The sequence below is a fragment of the Mirounga angustirostris genome, unplaced genomic scaffold (genome assembly GCF_029215605.1).
Source record: "Mirounga angustirostris isolate CCGP_5_RB_7025 unplaced genomic scaffold, mMirAng1.0.hap1 SCAF_12, whole genome shotgun sequence".
Taxonomy (NCBI): domain Eukaryota; kingdom Metazoa; phylum Chordata; class Mammalia; order Carnivora; family Phocidae; genus Mirounga; species Mirounga angustirostris.
The window spans coordinates 105,472,562-105,497,037 of record NW_026991720.1 but is presented as its reverse complement, the minus strand read 5'-3'; the positions used below and the strand labels follow the sequence as shown (position 1 = coordinate 105,497,037).

The following is a 24,476-nucleotide window of genomic DNA, read 5'->3' as shown; positions in this document are numbered from 1 at the left end:
CCACTGCATGCCCAGGGGCTGCCCCCGACAGGGCCTGAGCCCGGCTCCGTGTCCCCACCCTTGGGATGGGTCTGGCACCCCTCCCTGGAAAGAGGTCTGTGTTGCTGCCCCACCAGTGTGACCAAGGACAGATCCGAAAGCCCACCAGGAAGAAACAGGACCACCGCAGTGATGGCTCCCCACAAAACGGCACCCGGGGCTTCCTTCTGGCCGGGGCTCCATGGGGGCCAAGCCACAGCCGCCCCAGTGACCCAGTGCCAGGCAGTCAGGTGAGCATCTGACAGGTGAGCTCTGTGGCAGGTCTCGGAGCAAAGGTGTGGGTTTCCACAGAACCAACACACAGGGTCAGGAGAGACCCCAGAAAGTCTCTGCCCCAACCCTCCTGGTTATAGATGGGGGACTGAGACCAGAGAGGTTTCATGGAAGCCCACGGCCGCACAGCCAGTATTGCGAAGTTGTACCCAGAAGGAGGAGACCACGTGAGTGTCTTTTAAAAATGTCCTCTGCACAACGTGAATGGTGGCTGGGAGACAGAAACAACCAGAACGTCCACCAACAGATGAACGGAACGTGGCCCATCCACACCGTGGCCCATCCTCAGCCTGGAAGAGGAAGGACCCCCTGACACCTACTCCAGCGTGGATGAACCCGGAGGACGCGGTGCTGAGTGGAATGAGCCACACACACAGGACACACGGCAGGGTTCGCGTTCTGGGAGGTGCTGAGAGGCGTCCAGTCCACAGGGACGGAGATGAGACGGCGGGCAGCAGCGCGGGGCGGGGGATGGGGGCTAGCGTCTCACGGGGACAGAGCTTCAGTGCAGAGGAGAAAGTTCTAGGCACGGCCTGTGGTGGTGGCCGCCCCCCAAGTGAATATGCTCAATGGCACTGAAGTGTGCACTTTGAGCTGGGGAGGACGGGAGTGCTATGCCGTGTGCATCTCACAGAAAACTGTCCGCGTGGGGTAGGCAGCCCAGTCTGAGAAATCATCAAGAAGGAAGGAAAGAAATTTGAAATGTTTTGTAATGAAAGTACTTGTAATGCTTTCTTGACAACCAGTTTTTTTTTTTTTTAAAGATTTTATTTATTTATTTGACAGAGAGAGACACAGCGAGAGAGGGAACACAAGCAGGGGGAGTGGGAGAGGGAGAAGCAGGCTTCCCGCGGAGCAGGGAGCCCGATGCGGGGCTCGATCCCAGGACCCTGGGATCACGACCTGAGCCGAAGGAAGACGCCTAACGACTGAGCCCCCCAGGTGCCCCGACAACCAGGTTTTTAAGACGTCTTCCTTCCGTACACGTGACAAGCCCGACCTGTGCTCTGCGCGCACGCATCTGAAGAACTCGGGGAGGGTCCGGGGCCCAAGAACACGAGAGGACGGATAGGAGCAAGTGTCTGCGGTGGGCGGCCCGGCACGGGCGTGGCCGCTGCTCGGCCCCAGGGGCTCCCCGGTTTGGGCGCAGAAGAGCGGCCGGTCCACAGCGCCAACCACGCCGCACTGGGGGTCGGGGGGCGGGTCTCCGGCGCTGAGCTGGCTCCTCCTCCCAGCCCCGGAGAAATGCTGCCGCCACCGGAGACCTCGAGACCGGGATGGCACGCGGGGGACACGGGGGGAGGGCCGTGCGTGGCTGTGCCCTGCCGCAGCCTGGACTGGGACGGGCGGCCCCGGGGCTGGCTCCCTGCACACTTGCACCCACCCTGACGACAGCTGGGGCTGTGAGGGGTCCCAGGCGGCCCGCCGCCCGGCCGCCGGAGGAGGAACCAGCCCCCGCCTGGGCGTGCCCCGCGAGGCCCCGCCCAGCGGCGGGCTGCGCGGAGTCTGGGCCCCGCCCACCGGCGGGCTTTGCGGAGTCTGGGCCCCGCCCACCGGCGGGCTGCGGGGAGTCTGGGCCCCGCCCAGCGGCGGGCTGCGCGGAGTCTGGGCCCCGCCCACCGGCGGGCTGCGCGGAGTCTGGGCCCCGCCCACCGGCGGGCTGCGGGGAGTCTGGGCCCCGCCCACCGGCGGGCTGCGCGGAGTCTGGGCCCCGCCCACCGGCGGGCTGCGCGGAGTCTGGGCCCCGCCCACCGGCGGGCTTTGCGGAGTCTGGGCCCCGCCCAGCGGCGGGCTGCGGGGAGTCTGGGCCCCGCCCAGCGGCGGGCTGCGCGGAGTCTGGGCCCCGCCCAGCGGCGGGCTGCGGGGAGTCTGGGCCCCGCCCAGCGGCGGGCTGCGCGGAGTCTGGGCCCCGCCCACCGGCGGGCTTTGCGGAGTCTGGGCCCCGCCCACCGGCGGGCTGCGCGGAGTCTGGGCCCCGCTCGCTGCTCTGGGCCCGGGAGGGCCGGGCTGGCTTCCCACCGGGGCTCTGAGGCAGGATGCACCGCTGTGGGGACAGAGGCGGGGACCCCACGTGGGACAGCACAGAAGACGCGGACGAGGCCGGGGAAGCGGACGTCCTGACCCTCGGAACAGCAGTTCAACCCCGAGGGAGGACCCTCAACGCCCCGCCCACGGTCAGGGGCCACGAAGCCCGCCGCGCCCCTTCCCCAGGGTCTGCTGAGAACTGGGGGGCAGGAGAAGGCGTGGTCCCTAGGACGTCATCAAGGGGGACCCCGAAGGACCCTTCAAGGTCAGGGAAGGCGGAGGGGGAGGGACAGAGAGGGACAAACCCGGCCCCGCCCAGCCGGACCCCCAGCAATGGGAGGGGACCGCCCATCATCGGTGGGCACCGCAGAGCCTGGCAGCACACGCAACAGCCAGGGGAGGTCTGAACCGGGGTGGGGGTGAACACCCCGCACAAGGCAGGCCGACCGGCAGGCCGTTACGACTGGCTTTTGCTCCCGTCCTACAGAAAATGCACCGTGCCGTCCTGGCTGGCCACAGGGCTGACCCCACAAGTCCCAGTGTTGCCAGGAGGGCCCCACGCAGACCCGCCGGGGAGGGCCCCCGAGGCTCAAGGCCCTGGCTCGGGAGTCCTGGATGGGACAGTCCAGGGCCACTGAAGACAGAAGCCAGTGGAGCCCCAGAACGCAGGGCTGTGTGTGTGTGTGGGGGGGGGCGGCACAGTACCCTGGAAGCAGAACCCAAAAGTGAAGTGTTTCAGACGTGCCCTCCCCTACGTGGGTGTCCAGAGGGGCTGGAGGACCCTCATCCCACGTGGCACCTGGCAGCTGGATTCGAGTTGAGAGCACCCCAGCCCAGGCCCTGCTCCAGAGGGGCTGGGGGTTCCTGGGCCTTCCTGGGTTGGCAGGCACCTTGGAGGGTGCCTGGGGACAGCGGGAGCCTGGAGGATGGGCGGGGGAGAGGGGAAGGAGGTAAGGAGAGGCACAGGAAGGGAAGAAGGGAGAGAGCCCCAAGAGGACCCGGGTAGGCGGCCACATACTCAGGAATAACAGAATCTGGGTTCTGGGGTCCCCGCCGGCCCCACTCCGGCCCTCCTCTACTCGTCATGGCCAACCCTGCTAACAGCAGGTCCCCCTCCACTGCCCACGCCTGTCACCACACCCACTGGGACTCCCCCTCCCCGCCGCCTCCAGGGGAGCCTTCCCTCCAGAGGCAGGAGAGCAGGCCTCCCGCCAGCACGGTGTCTTCCAGAACCAGGCGCGTGGGCCTTGGCCCCCGTCACGCCGCTCTGTTTGCTCTGAGACCGCTGTGGACCAGCGCCAGCCGGGCCGGCGTCAGAAACACGGAGAACTAGAGGCTCCAGCCTCTGTCCAGCCTCTGGGCCTCCGCCCTCCGCTGCCCCCACAGGTGCCCCAGCGTGGGAGACAGCGAGCGGGCGGAGGGCCACGGGGGCGGCCCACGCGGTTGGGCCACGGCCCCGCCTCAGGCACCGCGGTGACAGCACCAGGGAGCGGCCAGCCAGAGCCGCTCTCCCTGCGAATCTCACTTCCCAGCAATTTGGGGGTTGAGAGCCAGATGCTAGAGTTCTCTCTTTTTTTCTACATCGGTTTTATTTAGGTTTAAACATCTTTATTGAGATATAATTCATGAACCAAACAATTCACCCACTTCATGTGTATAATTCAATGGTTGTTACTACAGCACAGAGCCGTCCGTCCGTCACCACTTATGGTGTAAGCTAAGCTTACATTTCCATCACCGGGGATGCACCGCACCCGACTGCCGCCCTCTCCCCTGCACCCCTGCGCCCCGCGCTGCCCTCTGTGCCCACGAGCTGCCTGCTCTGGATGGGTCAGGTAACGGGACCATATGACACGTGGGCCTCCAGACTGGCTTCTTTCCATGCTCCCCCAGGCCAGGCCATGCACCAGACGCGCTAGACCTCATCTCTTTTTATGCCCAGGTGCTTCTCCATCATGGGGGCACGACCCGTTCTCTTCACCCATTCAACAGCCGATGGGCATTCGGGTGGCTTCCACTCTCTGGCTGTTAGGGTTCCGGCTACTAGGAGCAGGATTTTGTGTGGACCTGGGCTTTCCTAGCTCTTGGGTCCATGTCTAGGAATGGAACATTTGGAGGAACGGCTTTCCACGGCAGCAGCGTGTGTTCCCACCAGCAGCGTGTGAAAGCCCCAACCCCACACCCTCACAAACACTGGCCACCATTGGCCCTCATGATGCTCGCCATCCTGGCGGGAGTGAGGTGGTATCTGCTTGTGGTTTTCATTGGCATTTTCCCAAATGACTATCTTTTCTTCCGCTCATCGTGCACTTAGACATCTTTGGAGAAATGTCTATTCAGGTCCTTTGTCCAATTTCTAATTGGTTGTTTGTCTTCTTACTGTTAGATAGTATGTTCTTGGACTAGTATAAATACAAAGTCCTTATCGGATATGTGATGTGCAAATATCTTCTCCCATTCTGCGGATTGTCTTCTCGTTTTCCTGAGGGCGTCCTTGGAAGCACAAAACTTTTTAATACTGATTATGTCCTCTTCTTCTTTTGTTGCTGGTGCTTTTGGTGTCGTACCTAAGAAACCATTGCCAAATCCTGGATCACAAAGATTTACTCCTATGTTTTCTTCCAAGAATGTTATGGGTTTAGCTCCTACAATTAGGTCTATGATCCACTTGAGATCATAGTGTTATGGTGTTAGGTAGGGTTCCAACTTCATTCTTTTGCACATGGACACCCAGCTGCCTGTGTGTTGAATGGATCATAGTGGGGAAAGACCATAATCTTTCCCCATTGAAGTGTCTTCTTGTCCTTGTCAAAAATCTAATGACCACAAGATGTCTGGGTTTATCCTAGACTCTCAGTCCTTTTCCACTCATCTATGTGTTTATCCTTATGCCAGTACCCACACTGTCTTGATTGCTGTGCCTGTATAATTAGATTTTTTTTTTAAGATTTTATTTATTTATTTGACAGGGAGAGACACAGCGAGAGAGGAAACACAAGCAGGGGGAGCGGGAGAGAGAGAAGCAGGCTTCCTGCGGAGCAGGGAGCCTGATGCGGGGCTCGATCCCAGGACGCTGGGATCATGACCTGAGCCGAAGGCAGACGCTTAACGACTGAGCCACCCAGGTGCCCCTAGATTTTTTTTTAAGTACTCTCTACCCCCAACGTGGGGCTCAAACTCACAACCCTGAGATCAAGAGTCGCATGCTTCCCTGACTGAGCCAGCCAGGCGCCCCTAGTTTTGAAATTAGCAAGTGTGAGTTCTTCCACATTGTTCTTCCTTTTCAAGAATGTTCTGGCTCTTTCTGGGTCCCCTCACATCTCTATATGAATTTTAGGATCAGCTTGTCGATTTCTTTAAAGGCAGCTGGAACTTTGACAGGTATCATGGAATCTGTAGGTCAATTTGCAGTGTCCCACTGTCTTAACAATATTCAACATTCCAGTTCATGAACATGGGATGTCTTTCCATTCTCTTAGGTCTTCTCAAATTTCTTCCAATAGTAGTTTGTGGTTATCAGTGTTCAAGTTTTTGCACTCCTTTTATCAATTTATTACTCAGTATTTTATTTAGATATTATTGTGAATGGAATTTTCTTAATTCCTAATTTTATCTTGGGATCAAATATTGCTAGTGTAATAAAATATAATGGAACTTTGTATCTTGATCTTGTATCTTGCAACTTTGCTGAATTTACTTTTTGTCCCCATAGCCCTCCTGGGAGTTCCTTAGGATATTCTATATATAAGACGATGTCAACTGCAAACCCAGAGATAGGTTTACCCATTCCTTTCCAATATGGGTGCCTTTCCTTCTTCTTGCCTAACTGTCCTGGCTAGAACCTCCTGTAGCACGTTAATAGAGGTGGAAAGAGCAGATATCCTTGTCTTGTCCTGATCTGACATTGACCTTGGGAGAAAGCATTCAGTCTTTCGCCGTTCAATATGTTAGCTGTGGGTTTTCCATAGATGCCCCTTATCAACTTGAGAACGTTCCCTTCTATTCCTAGTTTGAGTGTTTTTACCAGGAAAGAATAGTAGATTCCGTCGAATACTTTTCTGCATCTATTGAGATAATTATATAATTTCTCTATTTATTCTATTAATACGCTGTATTACGGTGACTGATTTTTGTATGTTGAACCAATCTTCCATTATTCCAGGGATAAACTTTCCTTGTTCATAATATATAACCTTTTCCTATGTTGCTAGATTCATTTTGTTAATATTTTCTTGAGGATGTTGCATCTACATCCATATCAGTCCATAGTTTTCTTTCTCATGGGACCTTTGTCTGGTTTTAATATCAGGGTATTATTGGCTCCATAGAATGAGTTGGGAAAAAATTCCCTCCTCTTCTATTTTTTGAATGACTTTGTAAAGGACTATTCTATTAATTCTTCTTTAAATGTCTGATAGAATTTACCAGAAGCCTGGGCTTCTCTTAGTGAGACATTTCAAAATTTCTCACTTACCAATGAGTCTCTGTTGTTGTTATAGGCCTATTCAGATTTTCTGTTTCTTCTTGAGTCAATTTCAGTTGCTTGTGTCTTTCTAAGAATTTATCTGTTTCATCTAGGTTATCCACCTGGCACACAGTTGTTCACGGATTCCCTATCATCTTTTCATTTCTGTAGGGTCAGGTGTATTGTCCCTTTTCCATTCCTGATTTTAGCACTTAGAGTCTCCTCTCCTTTGACATAGCCTGACCACCCCTTTTACAGCTGCAGCCTTCCTCCTAAATGGCACTCCGGGGTTTTGTAATTATTCCCGGAGCAGAGGCATTAATCACCTTCCACCCATCATAGAATGTGTTTAGTGTTTATGTTTGAACTTGCCTCCCCCACCACCATAAGCTCTGTGGGAGCAAGCATGCTTTGTTCACAACTGCTCCCCCCGTACCTAGAGAGAGCCTGGTAAACAGTTAAGTGTGCAAGCAGACTTACGGGATGAGCGAGTCTACAGAAGAGCAAAAGAAACCAGAAAAACTGCCAAATAAATAAGTAAATAAATAAATGGCCCTGATGCTCTAGACATGCCCTATTCAGTGTGGTGACCGCGGCCTACAAGCAGCCATAACCGCCTCAGATGTGCCTGGTCCGAACTGAGACATGCTGTAAAGTGCACAACAGATTTCAAATACATAATATTTTTAAAGATATAAAATAGCTTAACAATAACATTTGCATTGATTTTGTGTTGACATAATACTCTGGATACACTGAACTAAATACATCTATTAGTTAAGCTTCCTTTCACCTGTTTCTGTTTAAGTAGTAGAAAAATTTTAATGACAAGTTGACTTACATCCATGGTTCGAATTTTATGTTTCTTCTGGACAGCACTGCTCTAGACAAACAGGATCAGGAGTAACATGGCTGAGTGTACGGAAAAAGGTGGCCAATTCCACACCCACGGTCGGGCGAGGCTCATACAGAGCCCAGGGACGGGGAAGGAGCCTGGGCCTGGCCTCGGGTCTGTGTCTGTGCTGCCCATTGCAACGCCCCTGAGACCTCATCCCCCTCGTGTCTGACTCAGCGGGTCTGGGGAGGGGGTCCCTACTGTGTAGAGGGCTGGGAACCACTGCGTTGGTCACCTCTTCGGCAGGTGCATTCCTCACTAGACCAGCGCTCTTTATCCAGAAAGCCCTTAACAGACAACCTGGCAAGGGGCGCCTGGCTCAGTCGGTTAAGCATCCGACTCTTGATCTCGGCTCAGGTCTTGATCTCAGGGTCGTGAGTTCAAGCCCCGTGTTGGGCTCCACGCTGGGCGTGGAGCCTACTTAAAAAAAAGAAAAAAAGAAAGAAACAGAAACAGATGGCCTGGCTCAAGCCAATGACTCTGAGAACCAGGAAGCACCTCAATATACAAGAACAGGACCCACATGAAGAACGTTATGAAGACATGGAAAGAACGCTGCAAACTCTTGGCATCAACCCCGCGGCAAGCCCCTCAGAGATGCCTGCCCCGCAGCCACACCTCACCAGGTAACAAGACAGGCGACCACTCAAGCCAGGTGTCTGAGTGTCCCCGGGACCCGCAGAAAGCATTGGAGGCCGCTCTGTAGGGCACCTACCACGTGCCTGGCTCAAAGCCCTGGAATTCAGGGTGGGCTGGGTGATGGAGAGGCAGGGGCTGCCCCTCAGCTCCTCGCTGGAAATGGGCATCACCCTGGACGGGCTGGACCCGTGGAGGGCGTTACCTCAGGGGACCTGGTGACTCTCCTGTTTGAGGTCAAACCTGCACCGGCTGCTTGTCAAGTGGGAACGGTGGTGGCCCTGAAATCAGTCGTCCCCCACCCTGCCCCCCCGTAGAACAGTGCGGTTTATGCTTCCTCCATAAAATTTTCTTAAATCTTCGCCCAGAGATTGCCAATCTGTTTCAGAATTCAACAAATGCTGTATCTGGCTTAACAAAGAATCGTTGCCTTAGTTATGTTAGGATCATTATGTCTGAACGAAAGGATGACGTGCAGCAGGAGCAGAGCCCCTGGCCAGGCTAGCGACCCTCCGCACACCAGGGGACAAGGGGCCCCGGGGCTTGGCAGCGAGTCCTGCCACTCTAACGTACAAGGATGCTTTTATTTTAAGTAGATTCAGACTTTTATATGAATAAAATATACATTTCTATGTAATATGCCAATATGATAATTTTTGGAAAACCAAGTTGATACATAATGCATTTTTATGTTTCTCCACTAACAAAGTGACTCGCAGCTGTGAAAGATGCTTTAAAAATCAGATTCCATTTTTGTGGGAGAGGAAGAGGGAATTAAATTTTTTTTAAATATATTTGCAATCTCCAGAAAGGCCACATCTCGTGCCTTGAACCAGGGCCTTGGAGAGCAGAGGGAGGATCGGGACGTGTCCAAGGAGCAGACACCATTCACCTCTGCCCGGTTGGTCCTGGTCAGCACCTGTTAGACCCCCGTGGGGTCAACACGGACTCTCAAGGGAACGTCTTTTTCTGTGGAAGGAAAACAATATCTCTCCCTTAGACGAGAGAAAAGGTGGGGGGGGCGGATATGGTCTTGGGTTCTCTCTGAAGGAGACCCCTGCGCCCGGCCAAGAACAGACGATGCCTATCCTCCTCCCTGCACAGTAATCACGTCCTCCAAGAAAGCCTGGGAACCCTGACATCACACACGGGCCCTCTCATCCCCCGTCATGCTTATCAGAGGACGGGGCCCATCTTCGGCTTAAAAACTATGACCGGCACACGCCGGTGTGACAAGGAGCACGGACGGGCCCTGAGCTGTAGGAAAACGCTCCGACTGGAGGGATCGCTGTGAACAGGTGTTAGAGCAAACAAAACGCAGAATCACATACACGGTGATTCCATCTGTGTTTTTAAAGTCAGATACATACGTGACCTGTACGTGCGTGTACGTGAGCACGTGTGTCCTTACACCAACGCTAGTCCGCCCGGGCTCCTCCGGGCTGAGGAAACTGTCAAAGAGTCACCTTTACTGCACATACATGTATATTTACTTCTCTTTATAAGACGATACTGTCCTTGCACTTCGTTTAATTAATGCCATAAAATCTCAAGCCTTGCTGGTCCAAATGCGGCAGAGTGTTGGTTGTCACGGAAGGACGACCAAAGGAAGCAAGGTTTTTACAGAAAGAAACCAGGGCCTGGAGAAGCACAGCAGGCGTGGTGAGCGGCCTGCCAAGGACAGGTGAGTCCCGAAAAGCCGAGGGTCGAAGTCGACCACAAGCGGGACGTGAGTCAGCGGGTGGAAAGAACAGAGTGGGGGCACGAGCTTCTGCGAGGAGCAGAAGGCGGACTCCGGCGCCCACTGTCCAGATTCGAATCCGGGTCCACGTGGCCTTGGCCCCGGATGGAGCGTCTCGGCGCCTCCGTCCACCTGTGCCATGAACCGGGAATGGTCACAGGGCGGATTTCACAGATGAGCACGCTGATGTAATAAGCACCACTTAACTGCTGGGACCGTTACCAGGAGAGAAAGAGTGCAGGTAGCAAGTGCGAGAGGTATTCTTAGCTCCCGGCAAAGTAGGTTATGGTATAAAAATACCGCTCAATAGTAACTACAGGAGCGTCACCTTCATGTGCATCCTGCCGCAGCCACGCGGGTGTGACTTCTTCCCTAAACACCCTCCACTAAGGATGGGACTCCAGCTCTAGGGGCCAGTTTGCTCACCCCTCCCTCGAATGTGCAGCCCCGGGCGCCGTGGGCAGGCCTGGTGCCTAAGGGGCCTGCACCCCACCCGCAGGCTAGTGGGGGGCTGCCCGCGTGTCGGAGGGGCCGAGGGCTCGGGCCAGCCAAAAGCGGGGCGAGGGAGGGGTGGGCCCCAGGGGGGGTGTCTGGGGGTGCAGCGAGGGCAGAAGGCAGCGCTGGCATAAGGCTCTGGGGTGGGAAGCGCTCGCTGGAGGGGAGGCGAGAGAGCAAACAGCTCACTCCTCCTCCACCAGCCCTCTCTTCCTTTCCTGGCAAGTGGCTTCGCAGCTCAGGAGACTCAACCATCAATCTGCTCTGAATATCCTGTTTATCTATTAACTCCCTAGCAGGTCACTCACTGGCTGAGACAAAGGCCCATCGCCAGCGAGGGCTCACGCCCCAGGACAGGGCCTCCTCTCGTCTGACCGGCGGGCTGCAGTCAAGGACACACCAAGGTCAGCTCTGGGCCTGGCAAAGTTCAGGGGGAGCTGGGAGGGGTGGGGTGCCCTGGACTGGAGGCCGGGCCTCCTCGCTGCTGGGACACACGGCCCATCCTCCCTGAGCCATGGTTCTGGGTCTGTAAAATGGGGCAGGAGGGCGGCTTCCTGGTCAACTCGAATCAAGTGACGTGAACTTTGGAGGTGGTTACAGCGGGGCCACCTTACCCCAGGGAGAGCGTTCAGTACCCCTGAAACCCGAACCTCGTGGGAGTTACTTTCTTCTGTAGAGATCTCCCACATTTTAAAGGAGATGACCCCCCAAAGTGGAAGATTCGGGAGCCCGAACACAAAGACCTCTCCCTACCCAACCGACTGTCCAGCAGCTGAGATCTGCCAGTGCCGATGCACATGGACACACGGACCCCCACCTGCAGCCCCACCGCCCGGGGACCAAGCCTGCAGAAGCTGTCGCGCCTGTGCACCAGCGAGCTCGCAGTGGGCCTGGAGAACGCGGCACCGGGAGCAACGTAGGCCTCCATCCAGAGGCTACAACGGGCCTCAGGCCAGCAGCCACTGCGGTCGGGTGCGCTGGGCACGGAGCTGAGTGAAAACACGGATCAGAACAGTTCTGGAAAGTTACAACAAGTCACACCACAGAACCCTACACGTTCGATTCGGGTGCTCCTATCTGTGTGTAAATGAAGCAAAAAGTCTGGAAGGATCAACTGCAAATACGGGACAGTGGTTGCAGGACAAAGCTTACTGAGCGCTTTTTCCAGCTTTGCTGGGATGTAATCGACACACAACTTTGAGTACAAGGTGTACAGCGTGATTGATAGGTGTGTGCGCATCATGGGACGACGCCCATCACGGTTAACACGTCTGCCACCTCACGGAGTCACTGCCGCGTGCATGCGCGCGCGTGCAGCGTCTGTGTGCAATGTGTGCATGCGCGCGTGTGCGTCTGTGCGTGCAATGTGTGTGCGTGTGTGCAATGTGTGCATGCGTCTGCGCGTGTGCAGCGTCTGTGCGTGCAATGTGTGCGTGCGTGCAATGTGCGTGCGCACGCATGCATGCATCTGTGCGTGCAATGTGCGCGTGCGTGCGTCTGTGCGTGCGATGTGTGTGCGTGCGTGCAATGTGTGCGCGTGCGTGCAATGTGTGCGTGCATGTGCGCGCGTGCAGCGTCTGTGCTTGCAATGTGTGCGTGCGTGCAATGTGTGTGCACGTGCGCGCAGCGTCTATACATGCAATGTGCACGTGCGTGTGCGTCTGTGCGTGCAATGTGTGTGCGTGCGTGCAATGTGTGCATGCGTGCGCGCAGCGTCTGTGTGTGCAATGTGTGCATGCAATGTGTGCGTGCGTGTGTGCACGCGTGTGCGCGCACATCGTTAGAATTTTTAAGACCCACTCTCTCAGCAAATTCTAGGTACACGACATGGTACCGCTCCCCAGGATCACCGAGCTGGACGTCAGGGCTCCAGAACTTACTCGAAATTACTTAACACTTACTTGTCGTGCTTTCTTGTAATAAAAAAAAAAAAGAACTTAAAGCCAAAGGACAAAAAGTAAAAGTTTTCAGTTCTTGGTAGGAGAGATACAAGTGTTCTTTTGTTACTCCCGGAATTTTTCTCAATTTTTAAAATCTATCCGCCATAAAAACGATGAAAACCGCATGGCTGCCCAGTCGACGCTGTGCCAAGCACTTCGCTCCCTTGCTGGGTGCCTGTCTGGGGACCTCCAGCTCCAGGTGGCTCTTGACCCAGGTCGTGGGCCTCCTGGCGGGCGTTCACCAGCCCTGGTCTGGCGGCCCTGCCCCACTAGACCAGGAAGGGCAGAGCCACAGAGAACAGCCCCCTTGGCCCCCGAATCCTGCTCCCCGGGGCCCCCAGGGAAGGATTCTGAGCGGGGCAGGGAGGGGAGAGGGGGTGGCCACGTCTCACAGGCAGCTGTGGGCCCGTGGCCCGGCCCTTCCCGGGCACAGAGCTCCGTGTCCTCTGACTGGTGCCAGGGGCTGCAGCTTTAAATAAACTTGGACTCATGCACCTGGGGCCAGGGCAGCAACACCCACTGCCTCAGGCAGGCGCTGTCAACAAGCCGCAAGCGGGCATCATGGCCACCTGGACCCCAGCCCTGGACGGAGGGGGGGGCCTTCTGCTCCCTGCCCTGCCGCGGCTCCCCCTGCACTTGCTCGGCCTCCCCTACCCAGGATGCCCCAGCAGGGCTGCGACAGGCCCCCAGGGCCCTCCCTGGGCCCGCTGCCTGAGGGGCTCCACAAGGGAATGCTGGGCTTGCCGAAAGCCTCCTGGTCCCAGAGGCGGGGCCCCAGGTCCTGGGGCGTGTTCCCTTCCCCTGCCAGGCCCCTGCCCACCCCGACGGCTAGGGCGCCTCACCCACTCACCCTCGGGGCCGGCTTCACCGCCCGCAGGCAGCCACGTGGCTCCCTTCTCGAAGCTGCTCCAGCTCCTGCTGCTGGGGAGGAGCCTGGCCTCCACGCGAGGTCCCCTCCTGGCCCCTCCCCAGGGCAGTCGAGACCTCCACTCCCCGGCGTGGGTGTGGGTGGCAGTGGCCAGGATTAACAGCGGCTGCTGGAACCGGACGGAGGCCTGCAGTTGGGTGGGCCACCCTGTGCCGTGTGGGACCCACAGAAGCTCGCAGAAAAGTGTAGGGGTGTCAGCTTGAGAGAAGTGGTGCCTGGTTTAGGGTCTGCATGCTCCTGGGCAAGCAGAGAAATGGCAAGAAGGTCCCCTAGAAAGGGTGACTTCCTCCCACAGCCACCCTCTGCCTGGGAGAACCGCTTGCCTCCGTCTGGGGACCCCCAGCCCACTGCCCCTTCTAGCTTCTTCCCAGCTGTATTCAGGGCCTCAGGGCTGCGCACAGTGGGGGTGCCAGACCCTCCCAACCATCTGCTCGGCTCTCCAGGCCCGCCAGCCTCGGGGCCAGGCCCCCAGACAGCACCCACCGGATGGAAGGGAGTCTCTGGGCCTGCAGGGCACGGCCTTGCCCCCGACCCCAGGCCAGGGCGTTCCTCCATTCGGCCCAGCTCCCCAGCCCTCAGGCCTGACCGCATCCTCCCCCACATCCAGGGAGAACTGGGGAATCCGCAAAGCCCCTCACTCTGCCCAGACCAGTACCCACCATTACCAACCATCTTCAGCCCTCACCAACACAAGCTCTATCACAAACGCTTTTCAGAAAAGGAAAAATAAGGCTCGGCCGCTGGATGTGTAAAAGGAATCTTCGCCAGCGCCCCCACCACGCGGGAGGGCTGGAGGAGGATGGAGGACGACGGGGCTCTGGCCGCGCCAGGCTGGAGCCCGAGGACTCAGGAGTTCTGGAGCCCGACTGAGGGAGGCCAGGTGCAGCCGCCCCGATTCAGCCCGGGCCAGAGGGCAGCCCCTGACGGACTCGAAGTCTAGGCGCCCCACACCGCGCGCGCTGCACGCCAGACCCCACGAGCCACCTGTTCCCCAGGGGTGAGGCCCTACCTGAACAGAGCCTTCAAAGCTCCTCCCCATTTTACCCCCCTCCCCCCTCCCCACAGGCGCGTCAATAACTCTCCGAAATCCACCCCCCATCGCCCCCACCCCACCCCCGCCGACTTCGATGACCCTGAAATGAGGAGCCCATCCGGCTCCCCACCTCAGCCCCTCATCTCCACCCCAGGGACCTGCCAAGCTTGCTGACCTCAGCCCTCAGCTCTCCTGCCTCGGGTTTCCAGAAGAATCTGGGGGAAAATCCTCCAAAACCCTGATTCCACGGGGGACCCGCAGCAGAGGCTGTTCCCACGCGGCCAGGAGAGCAGCGGGCACCCCCCGCGCGGATGGAGCCACGCGGAGGAGCGGCGCTGAGCAGGTCCCGCCGCCCCCGCGCCCGGCCGCCGGGGTGGGGGTGGGGACAGCGCGGCCAGCGCCAGGGGCGACCCTCAGGCCAGAGCCGCCCCCTCCCCCGCGCTCTAGGCCCCGCGGCCGCCCCCGCGCGCCGCTCCTCTCTGACCTCCCGCCGCCAAATGCGTCACGTCTGCCCGGCGCTCCGGGGACACCTGCTGCCGCCCCCGCGGCGCCGAGCCCCGCGCCCCGAGTCCCGGCCTCTGGCCCGGCGGCCGCGCTGAACAGGGCCCGGAGAGCTGCGCGCGCCGAGGTCCGGCAGCCTGGCCCAGGGCCCGGGGGTCGGCGCCGCGCGGGGCCGTGCGCTTCGGGCCCCGAGCCCGGAGGAGCCGGGGGCGCGCGGGGCCGCAGTGCGCCCGGAGCCAGCGGCGCGGAGGGTCCTGGTCTCCGGGGTCCCAGCCCTGGGCGCGCGGCGCCCTCCCGGGTCCCCGCCCGGCCCGCACGCGCCGCGGCTCTTACTTGCCAATATCCTCGTAGAGCTGGTACTCGTCGGTGAAGCGGGTGCAGGTCACCGTGGTGGCCATGGCGGCGACAGACGGGCTCGGCGTGCGCTCTGCTGCGCTCGGGCGGCGGCGACTCCGGCTCCCGCTCGCGGGCACGGCGGCGACACGGGCGCGGGCGCGGGCGACACCTCGGCTCGCGGCGCCGGGCGGGGGCCGGGCTGGGCTGCGCCGGGCGGCGAGCGCACGCGAGATCTGCGCGCTCCGTCCCCGCCAGGAGCGCGCCGCACACCTACGCGCGGGGAACGCGGGCGCGGCTATCGCCGCCGCCGCCGCCGCCGCGCCCGCCGCCCCTGCACGCGCCCTGCACGCGCCCTGCAGCCGCGCAGCTCCCGCGCCCTGCACACGCACCCGCACGGCTCCCGCACCCCTACCTTGCCCCCGCACCCGCGCCCTCGCCCTGCACACGCACCCACACCGCTCCCGCACAGGCACACGCACCCGCACCCTGCACCAACACACACACTGGGCGCATCACCTGCACCGCTCCCGCACCCGCGCCCGCACACGTGCCCTGCACCCAGGTCCTCTCCCTGCACACGCTGCGCCCCGACCTGCGCGCGCACGCACACACACAAACACCACAAGCCCCCTAAGTCAATTTCTCTGTTCCCTGCTGGAGACGCCCTTGAACACACACAGGGGACTGCACACAATGAGCCCCGATCCCCCTCTCTTCCCTGAATGCCCACCTCGCGACCACCGGAGGAGGGGACTCAGGCGCCCATGGGTGGATGGGGCACGTGTGTCACCCTCCACAGGACTCATTCCTCATGCTGCTGCCACCCTCCTGTCCTGTCTCCAGCTCTCCCCACACCGCACAGCCTTGTCCCCCCCAAGCCCCCCCACCCCCGGCAGAGCTGCCGGGGGCCTTCCAGACCAGGCATACACACTGGGGACAGCGGGTAGGAGGACGAGAGGGTGCGGGCTGCCTGCTCGCCGTGATTCCAGGGCCCTCTCCCTGGATCCCTGGAGATGGGCCGCTGGGGTGTCCCAGTGGAGGAGGGAAGGCAGAGGGCCCTTGAGTCAGGGGAATAGGGCCGCTTGGGCAGTAAGTCAGGAGTCGTGAGCATGCACAGCTCTGTGCCCAGTTAGGGGCACACATGCTCCCCTCCCAGGCCTAGTCCACCTGCCTGGCCCTGCTCTGGCCTAGAAGAGGGTCCTTCCTGAAAGTGACCCTGGAACAGAGGAGGCGGAGAGAGCAGGAGGGAGGGGCAAGAGAGGCTGGGCTGACCCCATTTCCGACAAAAGAGCCTTCCCCTAGGGCCACACCCAGGCTGCTGCCTAGAACGGGGACTTCAGAGCCAGCAGAGGACTCACTGGGCTCTGGCGCCCACACTCTTCTGAGGGGACAGAGCCGGGGTCTGTGCTGGGCAGGCCCTGAGCACAGAAGTTTCCAGCAGCCAGCTCTCGATCTAGGTCGTGCCGCCGCCCTGATCTGAGCTACTTACTGTACTGAGAGCTCCCCAGGCATAGGGTGCGGGCCTGTCCTGCGCATCTCGCTCACCTGGGTCTGGGGCTCACCCCAGAAACCACAGTAAGTGCTTCCTGAGTAAAAAATCAGATGAAGGGACTCTGGGGTGGGGCCGCCAGGGCCTCCCCAACCTGGGGGCCTTGGGCACGTGGCTGTCAGACAGAGGAGCAGACCTGGTGGTAACCAGTCCTTGTTCTGGGTGGTTTTGCAGAACCGATGGGCACCGGGAGGTGGCCAGAGGCTGAGGACTACTCTGGCTGGGAGCAGGGGGCACCCGGGGGGAAGGAGGGCCTGACCTTGACCTCAGCGGTGCCAGGCCAGAGGGGAGACCACTTTCATGCCTCAAGCCAGGACCTGGGCACCTCCTAATGGGCAGATGTCCACCTTTCTTGGGGAGGCAGGCGCTGTGGGTGTTCAGCCTCACCCGCATGCCCGGAGAAGGAGACAGTCCCTCGCAATAGAATACAATTAGCAAAACAAACAAAACAGAATTGCACCCCTCGGCAATTCGGCCTCTCCCCTGGCTGCCGCTAGACCCTTTGCGCTGCCGAGGTCACACTCCTGCTAGCACGAGTCCAGGCCAGGGTGAAGTGATATCAGAATCATGGTGACAGCTGACGCTGATTTGCTTACGTGCATTTTACACGTACTCTCTCATTTAATTCTCAACCCCACAAGGCATATACCATATTGTCCCCATTTCTCTAGATGGGACAGCGGGGAGACAAAGGTGAAAGTCACACAGCCGAGAAGTGGCTGGGACTCAAACCCCCCCTGCCCAGAGACCCTCCCTTGTCTTGTTTATTTTCACACACATGCACGCATGCACACACAGAATACACACTCACATGCACACACGCACACGTCCTGCAGCCCTGGGCAAGGACACAGCAGCATTCTGGGTGGTCTGCATTAAAGTCCCTCTTTTCTCTGGTTGGGGAGGCTGCCCGAGACCCAAGTTTCCCCAAGAAGTCAGGATCACTAAAGGGGTGTGGTTTAAGGCCCCTGTTCTACTCCTGTCAGGAACTGGGGTTCCCCCAAGTAGCCCCTCATCTGGGCTGGAATATTCAAGGAGTGATGTGGAAGGACGCAGAGGAAGGCAGGAAGGGCAGGCTGATCAGGGCACCACAGGGGGGAATGGTTGAGCTACTGAAGGGACCCAGACGACCCCTTCCTACAGAGCCCAACCCTCCACCCCACTCGCAGAACAACCTACTCTCCGCCTCCAGACTCAGAGAGCTCCTCCCCAGCAGAGTAGAGAGCTGGAAGGGAGAAGAGCTGCCAGCCATGACTCCTTCTGGAGTCCCAGGCCCCAGAAGCCCTGTCATCTGGCTCCATCCCCCCAGCCCTCCTTCAGGAAGGGCCCTCTTCCACCCGCACCCCCGCATCATCTCTGCCTCCCACCTTATCCTCTCTAGCTGGTTTCGTCGGCGAGGAGGGCTCTCCCTCCCAGGTGGCAGCTGGGGCGGGTGTGGGGAATATCAGTTCTGGGAGGTTATTGTTAGGACAGTCACCATGGCAACAAGCATCACATCTGCAGAGCCAAAAGTGCTGCACGTGGGGCTCATTTTCCCAAGGAAAGACACAGCCTTCCCTGTCCCCCTCACCTCCAGGAACCGATGTCACTGCCACCACCTCTCCCAGGCCCGGCCATCTGCCTGGAAGAGCAGGCTGTGGTTTCTCAGAACAGGAAGATCCTAATCCATCAGTCTCCAATCACCTGGCCCTTGACAGGGCAGCAAGACGCTATGGCAGGTATGTGGAGGGATGATGGTGATAATGGTGGTGATGAAGGTGATGATGATGGTGGTGATGGTGATGAAGGTGATGATGGTGGTGATAATGGTGATGATGGTGGTGATGATGATGGAGATGGTGGTGATGGTGATGATGGTGATGATGGTGGTGGTGATGGTGGTGATGATGGTGATGATGATGATGATGATGGAGATGGTGGTGATGATGATGATGGAGATGGTGGTGATGGTGATGATGGTGATGATGATGATGATGGTGGTGATGATGGTGATGGTGATGATGGTGATGATAATGGTGGTGATGGTGGTGATGATGATGGAGATGATGGTGAAGATGGTGATGAAGGTGATGATGATCGTGATGATGATGGTGATGGTGATGATAGTGACGATGGTGATGATGGTGGTGATGATGATGGTGAAGATGGTGATGAAGGTGATGATGGTGATGATGGTGATGGAGATGGTGGTGATGGTGATGATGGTGATGATGGTGGTGATGATGATGGTGGTGATGGTGGTGATGGTGATGGAGATGGTGGTGATGGTGATGATGATGATGATGATGGAGATGGTGATGATGGTGATGATGATGGTGGTGATGGTGGTGATGATGATGGTGATGATGATGATGATGGAGATGGTGGTGATGGTGGTGATGATGATGGTGATGGTGGTGATGATGGTGGTGATGATGATGATGATGGAGATGGTGGTGATGGTGATGATGGTGATGATGGTGGTGATGATGATGCTGGTGATGGTGGTGATGGTGATGGAGATGGTGGTGATGGTGATGATGATGATGGTGATGATGATGATGATGATGGAGATGGTGATGATGGTGATGATGATGGTGGTGATGGTGGTGATGATGATGGTGATGATGATGATGATGGAGATGGTGGTGATGGTGGTGATGATGATGGTGATGGTGGTGATGATGATGATGGTGATGATGGAGATGGTGGTGATGGTGATGGTGATGAAGGTGATGATGGTGATGATGATGGTGGTGATGATGATGGTGGTGATGGTGATGAAGGTGATGATGGTGATAGTGATGATGATGGTGATAATGGAGATGGTGGTGATGGTGGTGGTGATGATGGTGGTGATGGTGATGATGGTGATGATGATGATGGTGATGAAGGTGACGATGGTGATGATGGCGATGGTGGTGATGATGATGGTGGTGATGATGGAGATGGTGGTGATGGTGGTGATGATGATGATGGTGATGGTGAAGATGATGATGAAGGTGATGATGGTGATGATGATGGTGATGATGGAGATGGTGGTGATGGTGGTGATGGTGGTGGTGATGACGATGGTGATGATGATGGTGGTGGTGATGGTGGTGATGAAGGTGATGGTGATGATGGTGATGGTGGTGGTGATGGTGGTGATGAAGGTGATGGTGATGATGGTGATGATGGTGATGATAATGGTGATGATGGTGATGATGATGATGATGATGGAGATGGTAGTGATGATGATGAAGGTGGTGATGGTGATGGTGATGATGATGGTGGTGATGGTGGTGATGATGATGGGGATGATGAAGGCCATAGCTACAATTTACAATGCACCTGCTACATGCTGGAAACTTCTAAAGTTTCAACACCCACCACTTCATATAAACCTCATAGCAAGATACACTTATCATTTAACCTCCTTTTACAAGTGAGGAAACTGAGGCACAAAAGGATTCTGTAACAGGGCTCAGGTGACACAGCCGGTCTGTGGCAAGACCAGTATTGCCGTTCAGATCCGCATGACTTTATAGCTGGTGCTTTAACCACTGTGCTCTGCTCATGGGTGACCACTGGCCTTGTTGGTGTGGCCACCATGTGCCAACTCCATGCCCGGCTCTGCCCAGGCACTGGGTCACACCAGGGAATGAGGTGGACAAGGTTGCTGCCTTTGCAGGGCTTACGCCCAAGACCAACAAGACGCAAATCAGAAACCATTGAGTAGTCATATGTAGATTTAAAACAAAATGGTTTGCTAGATTCTGACAGGGTGGCAACTTCAGAGTGCGTGCTCAGGGCCGGGGGGTGGACCTCTCTGAGGAGGTGACATTTCAGCTCAGATCTGAGTGGCAGAGAAGGGGTGAGGGCAAAGGGCATTGCAGGCAGAAGCAGCAGCTGAGCAAAGGCCCTGTGGCTGGAACCAGGAATGAAGAAGGTGAAGAAGAGGGGGCTGCAAAGGTACCCCACACCCTGGCGTTTGTCCGTCTGCATCTTCTGCTCAGCACCTGAGTCCTGCAAGGGGGTGTGAGCCATCTGAGCAACTGACAAGAAAAGAAACAAAGTTCTAGCCAGCAAGCCGGCAGGACATGGGCGATTTCCTTGGGCCTGCACAAAGTTCTGCCCAAGACCTGGAGAGCAGAGCCTCCAGATCTCCTCCTGTCTCACAAGGTGGGTGGCACTGTGTGTCGGGAAGATGCCCACTCTCTGGGCAGAGGGCGTCACTCCCCAAACTCCTACTGAGCCCACTCCTCGGCCAGGGGGTGGCCCTGCTCCTGCTGGCTTCCTGGCACCCCTCTCAGGCCTCTGGCTGGCCCCCAGCAAGGGGCCCTTCCTGTCGAATTTCGTCCTAGTTGGTGTCCCTGCCAGCCTCCTAGAAATGCCTCAGGCCCTGGGCCCCAGAAGGCCAGGGATCGTCCCAGCCCAGTGCCCCGACCCGGTGTCCAGCTTGCACAGGTATCCCCAACAAGTGGGGCCACTCAGGCCAGCAGAGACAGGCAGCATAGCAGGGGTGTCCCCAGTGGCCAGGAGGGGCCAGGGACGCACCCCCAGCTGCTGTTTCCCTCACCATGAACACCCGGGACTTGTCGTGGGAACTGCCTCCAGGCATGAGTCAGGCGCCCCCTGCACCGTGCCCACCTGCTCACCATCCACCCTCAAGCTTTGTGGGCTTGGGCTGCAGGCCTGGGGGTCCCCGTGCGGATTGGCCTGGGGCTTTTATGAGACCGACAGAGGTGGCACCCCTGGGCACAGCCGGCTGGGCTCTGACCCTGACCCCAGTTAGGAGACTCCGCATTGTCAGGATTTACCAATGTGGACAGATGCAACACACGATAAAGAAAACGTGCATCAATATGGGACAGCCTCTCTGGAGAACCATTTGCTAGTTTCTTCTAAAACTAAACGAATACCTTCCCCGCGACCCACTAATTCCTCTCTTAGGTATTTACCCAAAAGAAGTAAAAACATAAATCTAAAAAAAAAAAAGAAAGAAAGACATTTATACAAAAATGTGATAGAGCTCTGTTCAGAGTAGCTACAACCAGAAGGGAGGTAAGCGCCCATAAACAGGTGCGTGGCTCAACAAATCGGTGTACGTACGTGAGAAAGAAGGACTCCTGGCTCACACAGCGACACGTGAGTCTTCGGAAGGAGCCAGACACAAACACCACACTGCAGTGTCCCGTTCCACGTAATTCCGGGATAAGCGGAGGCTGCCGAAATCGGCACAGTGGCTGTGCCCACAAGGGGCTCAGGCTGTGCTGGGATGGACTCGGAGCGCCCAGGGGAAGCTCCTGGGATGGGAGAAATGCGCTGTGTTTTCGAGGTGGATACGTTTGTCAAAAGCCCAGCACGCCGCCCGGGGACAGCGGGTGCGTTGAGTGTAGGTGTATTTCCAGGCCAGTTGCATCGGTGTTGGGGTCCCCTGCGGAGGAGACCCCTCCCCACAGTCTCGCGGAGGAGGCTCCGTGCTTGGCCCGGCATTACGAGACAAAGGACATCTCACAAAATCCTACAAAAGCAGGCATTGGTGACAGTCGTGCACTGAAATAAAAAATAAATAACCAAAGGAAGCCAAATAAATACACCCCACAGGAAATTTGAATTTCAAACTTTGGAAACTATCAAAGTGTAACTTAGGAAGGGCCCAAGCGAGACCACCAGGCGCCATGCGTGATGGGGACGCAGCCGCGCCCCGCTCAGGGCGACTTACTAGCAAACAAGCAAGACTGAAAATAAACCAAGGTTTACAGCTGAAGAAACTGGGAAAATATAACAAAATAACCCCAAGAAGGGTAAAGGGAGGAGTTTCATAAAACCAAACAGAAATTAGTGAAATGAAAAACAACCAATAGCACAGCTAACTGGTAAGACCAAAAGCTAGATCTTTGGGGGGAAATTGTTTTTTTTAAGATTTTCTCTTTTTAACTCATCTCTACCCCCAACGTGGGGCTTGAACTCACAACCCCAAGGTCAAGAGTCGCACGTTCCTCCGAGTGAACCGGCCAGGAACCCCTGAAAAAAATTTTTTAAACGGTAAAATAGACAGATCTTGGACAAGTCTGGTTAGTAACAAAAATAAGCCCCCAAAGTAGGTATGAAAAGGGGGGCAAAAGCAAAACAAAGAGATGAAGATTATAAAACAACAGTATGCACAGCATTTTGCCAATAAGTGGGGGAAAAAACATAGTTGAAATGGAAATTTTTCTAGGAAAATATAAATACTCATATTGACTCAAAAAAAGTAAAATGCCGTAGAAGAATGTAGAAGCCGTGACGTTTGCACAACAAGAATGTCTTCACTTATTATATTTGTAAGGAGTGCAGAGCGTGGTTGAGGGAGGTGAGCACGGACAGCCCACAGCTGTGAGGAGGGAGCCCGGCCTCTGCCCGGGTGCGCCGTGACCTTCTCCTGAACATGGACGAGTGCAACGTCAGCAGACCCTGGGTGCTTCTCCTTCACTGTTGATTCAGGGTCACGTATGCCCATGAACCTGGAAGAGCCTGCACTCCTGGCCCCCCACCTCGGTCCAGCACCACGAGGGGCCCGCACAGCGCGGGAGGGAAGGGCCAGGGAGCTGCGCTCGCTCCCTGAGTCCTAGGCACCCGGGCGGGTGTGGGGGGGTGCTCAGTTATTCAGGGTTTCAGAGGAAAGAAGGATTTGTAATAAAGACATGAACAGAGGTGCTATTTATAACCAGGAAAACTGGAAACAACCCAAATCGCCCCCACAGGGACTGGCCTGGCAGATCCACAGACGGGGGGCGGGGGGGAGGAGATTCTGGCCACGTGACGCGTGGGGAGGGGGAGCTCAGTGGCGACAGGAGCCTCGTGCGTGGGGGGAGCCGAATATGATGCAGTTTGCACACAGCGACCGTAATTACGGGACACTGCAGCCTCACGCTGTCCTACAGGTGTCAGGCCAAGGCCGAGCCGAAAGCAGCCTGGGCAGCTCCGGGGCGGCCCTCGGCCCTCAGGGACCCTGTCACCTCCCCGCTTGGCAGAGGCGGACACGGGGCTCTGAGAGCCGGGTCAGGGGCGAGGGAGGCCGGCAGCGTGCCCCGGGCAGCCCCAGCCCTCGCGGGCGGTTTGTGCAGCAAGCCACGGGCAAGGTCCGCGAACGACGGAAACAGACGTTAAGATCCTGGGCCTTGGCTCAGGGAGGCAACGCCCGCCTCTGAGCTCCCCGCCGCCTCCCCGGCAACGGGGGTGGTGGGTGTCCAGCAGCAGGAGAGGAGGTAAGACTCGAGGCTCCCCTGGAGAGGCTCCCCTGCCCCGCCACATCCTGCTGGAACTGGCCCTGCTCTGAGGGGCACCCCAGGCTCAGAGTTCCTGCCCTGACGGTCTTCACTCAGGGACTCCAGGCTTCTGGACACGCGTCCATCCAGGGGTCCTGAGGGCAGTGGTGGAGGAGGGCCTGGCAGGTGGACCCCAGCCAAGGGGTCTCGGCCTCTGCGGGCTGCTGCCTGCAGTTGGCCTCCCCCGGGCTCAGCGGAAGCTTCCCACGTGGACTCGGCCCTCCCGTCCCAGTCCCCAGGCCCTGCCCCAGCCACCCCACCAAGCCAGCTGCCGTCACAGCACCACAGCTCCTGGGCCTGGCGGGCAGGGGCAGCCCGTTGCCCCCACGGTCAGGCCTCTATCAGAGTG

General features: G+C 57.6%; 1 protein-coding gene across 8 annotated transcripts in view; it reads right to left on the bottom strand.

Annotated features, from left to right (window-relative positions):
• Positions 1-15,490, bottom strand: part of CAMK2B (calcium/calmodulin dependent protein kinase II beta) — an 80,547-nt gene extending 65,057 nt beyond the window's left edge. For all 8 annotated transcript variants that reach the window (XM_064575561.1, XM_064575563.1, XM_064575562.1 and 5 more), the window contains exon 1: positions 15,305-15,490. In XM_064575561.1, the coding sequence (XP_064431631.1) occupies positions 15,305-15,369 (65 nt within the window). In that variant the 5' untranslated portion in view covers positions 15,370-15,490. The remainder of the gene's footprint in view (positions 1-15,304) is intronic.
• Between the last annotated feature and the right edge of the window lie 8,986 nt (positions 15,491-24,476).